Genomic DNA, 6,798 nt, shown 5'->3' on the forward strand with positions numbered 1-6,798 from the left:
CAGTGATAATATGTCCACGTTTCATGAACTTTATCTATAAACTTTCAAAGTTATGATGGCAATTTAACAATTACACCTAAAATTGCCAAAGTTCATTGACCTTAATAAATGACCTTTGACCTTAGTCATGTGACCTGAAACTTGTATGGGATTTTAAGTGATACATACTCTTATGTCCAAGTTTTAAAACCTAGATCAATAAATTTTCAAAGTTATGATGGTAACAAATACCTCTAACATGCCCAAAGTTCATTGACCGTAGCCAGCCATGTGACCTTAAATTTGGGCAGGATGTTCAGCAATACTTCATTAACATCGTGTCCAAGTTTCATGAACTAGGTTCATATACTTTCTAAGTTGTGTTGTCATTTCAAAAACTTAACGTTAGGATAAGATTACAATGTTGACGCTGCTGCAGCCATCGGAAAAGCGGCGTCTATACGATAGTCTCGCTCTGCTATAGAGGCGAGACAATGTAAAACATAACAATTTTACTAAATAGGTTCATTATTGCGGACTGAAATAATCGCTAGAGGGTATTCATTTGTCTCGCAATCTACTATGGTCAAAGGAAATTCGTGATCACTCTCGCAAAAAGTGTTCACTAGCTTTCTAGGAAATTCGTGATCACTCTCGCTAAAAGTGTTCACTAGCTTACAAGTTCACGAGCTTTCGAGTGCCGCTGCAACTCTATATCAAGTGACGAAAATTATCTGATAACGGAGTCTTTTTATACCAATCCCCAGGACCGTACGCACGAACGCGGGAACAATAGGTGGGCACTGATCCTTTGTGTGATTGGTCGGGCGTTTCACCAATCAGTGCGTCGATGTACGGTGCGGCCGGTGATCCGTATATGCAAATAAGCCTGAGGTATATGCAAATACGCCGCGAGTCGGCAATATGCAAATAAGACAAAATTGGCGGGCTCGCTAGTTTCCCGTGGGTGGGGGTTGACTAGCTGAGCGGTCCCATGCCGCCGGGCTAGCTGCATCATGCACGCATGCCCGTCCCATAGGGATGCATACGCACTCACACGCTGGCGATCCGTTCCAAGGACCCCCGTTTTCACAAACATTTGTAGTTCCGAAGCCCGTTTCGAGGACCCTCCTTTTTACAATAAGCCCGCTCCAAGGCCCCCGTTTTTTGTCTCGACCGCGGCACACCCCTACCACTTTTTTGGTCGAGTACACCCCCCCTCCGGGGACAATTACAGTCACCTGTTAGCGAATTCATTACGGATTCATTATCTAAGCGATGAATGTCCATCTCTTTATAGGTCCATGGGTGGAAGAAAGTCCCCGTTCAGTGAGAAGCTTCGCACCGTTTCGCATCGCGAACAATAGATTTCTTTCGAAAATCTTCCAACCGTGGATTCCATTTAAAGATTGCTTATATTTGAGGTGTGTCTCCGTGTCCGGATGACGATAAGGCCGCATACTACAATAACATCTTCAAGCAGAATGAAGCGTCTTATGGGACTTGCTCTGGTTGCATTGATTTTAGTGGCTGCTTTGCTAGATGATGCAGGTTAGTAGTACATCGATAATATACTTATTAAAAAAATGGTTGATCAGTTTCAGACTCTAATCTAATTTTTCATCATTTAGTTTCTTTCCTTCTAAAATCACATACTACTAGAAAACCAAAATAAATGTTATCAAGATTAATTCATGCCACAGCCTGATCAACCGGATGACACGACATTTGCTCCGTTGACAATTGTTCCAGGCTTTATTTCATCTAAGATATAAGGTGAGGGTTAATGCAATAGGGTTTTATGTTAGGTTTAGGATAGGGTAAATAGTGTTAATTCCAGGCCGGGTTGAAGTTGGTCAATCCATTAATGTGTTGAATTTGCAGCGGAGCAATGGTCGACGGAGCAAATGTCATGGAACCCACTAACCGACTCTAAATCAAGTGAATAGCTTTTGTCGATTGATTTGGAGTCGTACCCGCAGAGGTGACTGTAACATAAACTTAAGGTGTGCATAATGGCCTTTATCAGAACTACTAATGACACACAAGACATCGTAATATCTATAAAGCACTTTCATCACAATCTTACTCATTGCGCCATTATCTGTGAATATACAAATCTTAAAGAACACATTTTATAACAAATTCAAAATGCACATGAGCAGAATTGCTTACAACAGCATAGTGCGATTAGTAGTAATGAATTGCAAATCTCGCGATAAGACCGACTCGATTGGCTTTGCTTGATATCTGAATCAATCAAAAATTGGTTTTAATTGGAAAATCGATAAAAAGAAAAAAGTTGTCAATTTAAATTTTTAATCACTACGTATGCACTCATCATAGCCATAAGACTTAATGATGTGAAATCTGATTACATTATTTTTTCAAATCATATTGCTCTACACATCTAACATACAAGATTATGATAAAGCCTTGTCCTTAGTCAGTTACCCCGCTGTGGTGACATAATTTTAAAAATTGTTTTGACAATTTTTGTAAATTTTTTTTATTTTTTTTATTCTTTGTATAAATGCTTGCCTTTTTTACTCAGTAACTTTAAATTAATTTCAATGTTATTTGTTCGTTTCCATTTCCCAATTTCCACAATCTTAAATGAAGACTTTTGGAGTGTGCATGGACTCGGCACAGTAAAAGTGGTTGCAGGCTGCAAATGTTGGTATAATTCATGGGGATTTCAAAAAATTTACTCAGATCATTATTTGAAAAAATACTATATTCCACAGATGCCACAACCAACCGTCGTCGTCCCACTTCTCTCAATCGTCGACGTGAACCCATGACAACTCGACGTTCTGACACGACTTCAACTCGTCGTAGGCCACAATCTACAAGGAGGAGATATAACTCTGGTATGTGCACATAAAGTTGCACACAATATACAGTGCAACCTTTAAGACAAGGACACCAGGATTCACGATTAATTCTTCCAAAATTATCACATGATTTATGGGATTTCATTTACACCATCATTAAAGTTTAGATTTGATTCTCTATCTTGCTATCATTTTTTAAAATAATATTTTGATGCCTGATATATGATATAAAAGTCTCACGCATAGATGAAAGAAAAAAACACTGACATTGCAATGCCTAAAACAACATTGCATAGAATATGATACAGCCATTGCCGCCAAGCGTAAGAACATGATGACACCATAATTTTTAACTAATCTCAAAATGAGAATGGAATTGGATTCACAAAAAAGTCTATTCCCAAATTGTTTCTGAACTGCCTCAGTATTATTGTAATCTGCAATTAATAAGCCTGTTCACAACTGCGCACGAGCAGTAAAATGTCATATGTGGTTTTCAAATTCAATGACATTGGCATTTGTGATTTGATGATGTATTCCTTTTAAAATGTTCGTTTCATCACATCCAAGCTGAAGAGTAACAAAGTCTTCATAATCACTGGTATTTGACAGTATGTACTTATTCCTGTAACCAGATTGTACTTCAATTTTCTGTAAAAATTGTGCACTGTCTTGTGCCAATCTCGATTATGCAATACAATAAAGATCATTAGCTTAAAGGACATGTCCACCAAAACAAAAAAATGATTTGAATAAAAGAGAAAAATCAAACAAGCGTAACACTAACATTTTCATCAAAATCGGACGTAAAATACGAAAGTTATGACATTTTAAAAATTTTGCCTAACTTCACAAAAAAGTAATATGCACATCCCGGTCGTTATGCAAATAAGGGGACTGATGACAACACCGACTTACTATGAAATATCTTAATTTTCTCCTCATTGTAATGTGAAACACAATAGTATTCTCCCTGAACATGTGGATTTAATAGTGTCTTAGCATTTTGTGGTTCTGTCAAGTTGGTCATTATTGTCCAATCTGTAAAAATCGAAGTATTGTTTACTAGTAATTCAAACAATGAAAAATAGTGAGTGAGAGATATCATTGACTCTTTGCATATCACTGAGTTGTGCATATAACTGTTTTGTGAAAAATAAGTGAAACTTTAAAATGTCAAAACTTAGTCATCCAATTTTGATGAAATTTTCAGCATTATGCTTGTTTGATTTTTCTCTATTAATTCAAATCATCATTTCCTGGGGTGGACTTTACCTGTAAGCATGAATGATATATTTTTTTTTTACCAAAGTAGGGAGGATAGTAGACATTTATGTTCAGGTAAAAAAAATAACTTTCTTGCATTTAGCAGAAAACATTATTTTGCTCCTTACAGATGAATCTACAGAGGAGGACATTATGGTCATCAACCAAGAAATAGATCCTCTCAAGATGGAGAAAGAAGGTAGACTTCTCTTCGATGCACTACCAAACAACATGACCAAGACGCACTAAAAGCATTATGATATCGCGTGGTACATGAATTTCCATGTCTATACAAGTGATGGTTTCTTCAAACCCGTTTGAAGATCATTAAAACAATATATTAAATACCACTTGTAGTAAATTTGTGATTTGTTTTCTTTGAAGTTTATGTGTGCTGTTTGTAGTGCCATTAAAATATACTCTAGAATAAAGCTGGAATGGATTGAATGATGTGAATATACGAGATGGAAATGGAAATGGTTTCATATTATTCAAAATAAACTGAATCACGTAAAAGGCAAATGGAATTGAATATGTGAGATTAAAATTGAATCCAATCATGTGAAATGAAAATGGAATTGAATCATGTGAAATGGAAATGAAATTGAATGACAAAATGAATTGAATAATCTGAAATGGAAATGATATTGAATCATAAGAAAATAAATTGAATCGTGCGAAATGTAAGTAATTGAATCATGAGAAAATGGATTGAATCATGTGAATTGAATTGAATAATGTGAAATGGCAATGAAATCGAATCATGTGAAATGGAAATGATTGAATCATGAGAAAATGAACTGAATTTAACCAGTGAAATTCAATTCAATTGAATCATGCGAAATGGAAATGACTGAATCATGAGACAAGGTAAAAGCGATTTTGTGTCTCGCCCACTTATGAAAATAACCAGAAATATCGTGGTGTGCGAGGGCACGCAACAGAACGTTAACTTTAATGTTGACCTGAAAATGACCTTTAACCTTACCATGTGACCTCCGACTGCAGCATCAGATGCAGGTCCCCCAAGTCCATCTACTATACAAGTTTGGATGAAAAGCGACTCACAGTTGCGGAGTTAGGTGTCATAAGAGAGTCTTGCATGTATTCTTTAACGTTGACCTGAAAATGACCTTTGACCTTACCATGTGACCTCCGACTGCAGCATAACATGCACGTCTCCCCAGTCCATCTACCATCCAAGTTTGGTTGAAAAGTGACGTACGGTTGCGGAGTTAGGTCCCAGGTAACCAATACAGCGTTGGACAAACGGATCAACGTTGGGAAATTTTTTTCCAAACGTTGCCTCAACGTTGGCAAGCAACGTTGCATCATCGATAGAAGTGCACGTCCATACATCGTCAGACCAAAAACATTTCCAACGTCAGTTCAACCTTGTCCACCATCAATACTCCAACGTTGGTCTCATGTCGGCTGAGTCATCAATAACAGCGTTGCTGCAACGTTCATGGGCAACGCTGCAGCAGCGATGGAAGTGCACGCGCATACATCGTCAATCCAACTATGTTTACAACGTTGGTTCAACGCTGTCCAGCAACAATGCTCCAACGTTGTCTTGCAACATTGCTCCAACATTGTTACAACGTTGTCACAACGTTGCTCCAACATTGCTCCAACGTATGGCAATAATTAACAAAACATTAATTGGTTTCAAGGTGAAGTCCACCGTTACAACTCTACACTCTAATCTTTATCATCATATCTTATCCTATCCTAAAATCTTACATCCTAATCCTACATCCTATTCCTATCATCCTACACCTATCAACTGAATCTTGTCATTGACTCCTATATATGAAGAGCTCACTTGCAAAAGGGGTTAGGTCCATTTTTCATCAAATTTGATTTTTTGGTCCAAATGTATAGATTTTTAGTAGCTCTATAAGATGATACCAAAGAAAAGTTGAAATTCCTATTTAAAAGTGATCAAAAGTGGCAAAGAAAATATTTTTTTTTTAAGGGGTTAGGTCGATTTCAGTTTAGTTGCAAAAGGGATTAGGTCCACACCGAATTTATTTGGAAAAGAATATTTTAAAAAATATGAAAAAGAGTAGATTTCTTTTATACCCAATTTTATGTTGTCATGGTAGGGAATCTTGAAAATTTAGTTTCGCATAAGAATATGCAATATAGGAGAATTAAAAAAAATGATTTTCTTGGAGTGGACCTAACCCCTTTTGCAAACAAACTCTTCTGAAGAGCTCATTTGTCAAAAGGGGTTAGGTCCATTGTTCATAAATTTTATTGTTTTCTGTCTCAAAACCTTTAATTTTTTAGTCGCTTTGATGAAAACAGAAAATTTGAAATTTACATGAAAACGTGTATGAAGAGTTTACTTGCAAAAGGGGTTAGGTCCACAATGATAATCTTTTAAAGAATTTATATAAAAAAATTGAAGACAGGTAGATTTCTTTTATACCCAATTTTATGTTCACATGATAGGGTAGTACATCATGACAATTTAGTTTCTCATAAGAATACTGTATTGCAGTGAGAATAAAAAACATGTTTTTTCTCAGAATGGTCCAAAGTGGACCTAAGCCCTTTTGCAACTAAACTCTTCATACAGAGCAACTTTGCTATACTTAGTAGAATACAGTTAATATCATTTTTCACATTTAACCTTGAAAATTTCCCTTAGAATAATTTGTTTTGATTATAAATGATATGGTTATGGAGCCACATACTTTTCTGA

General features: G+C 36.4%; 1 protein-coding gene across 1 annotated transcript; it reads left to right on the forward strand.

The window, feature by feature from the left end:
* Positions 1–1,250: 1,250 nt before the first annotated feature.
* LOC129283978 (uncharacterized) lies at positions 1,251–4,432 on the forward strand. The gene is made up of 3 exons (XM_054919531.2): positions 1,251–1,530; positions 2,727–2,852; positions 4,213–4,432. Exons 1-3 carry the CDS (start codon positions 1,422–1,424, stop codon positions 4,329–4,331), a joined length of 354 nt encoding a protein of 117 aa, XP_054775506.2. The 5' UTR covers positions 1,251–1,421; the 3' UTR covers positions 4,332–4,432.
* The last annotated feature ends 2,366 nt before the right edge of the window (positions 4,433–6,798 follow it).

The sequence above is a fragment of the Lytechinus pictus genome, chromosome 5 (genome assembly GCF_037042905.1).
Source record: "Lytechinus pictus isolate F3 Inbred chromosome 5, Lp3.0, whole genome shotgun sequence".
NCBI classification, from domain to species: domain Eukaryota; kingdom Metazoa; phylum Echinodermata; class Echinoidea; order Temnopleuroida; family Toxopneustidae; genus Lytechinus; species Lytechinus pictus.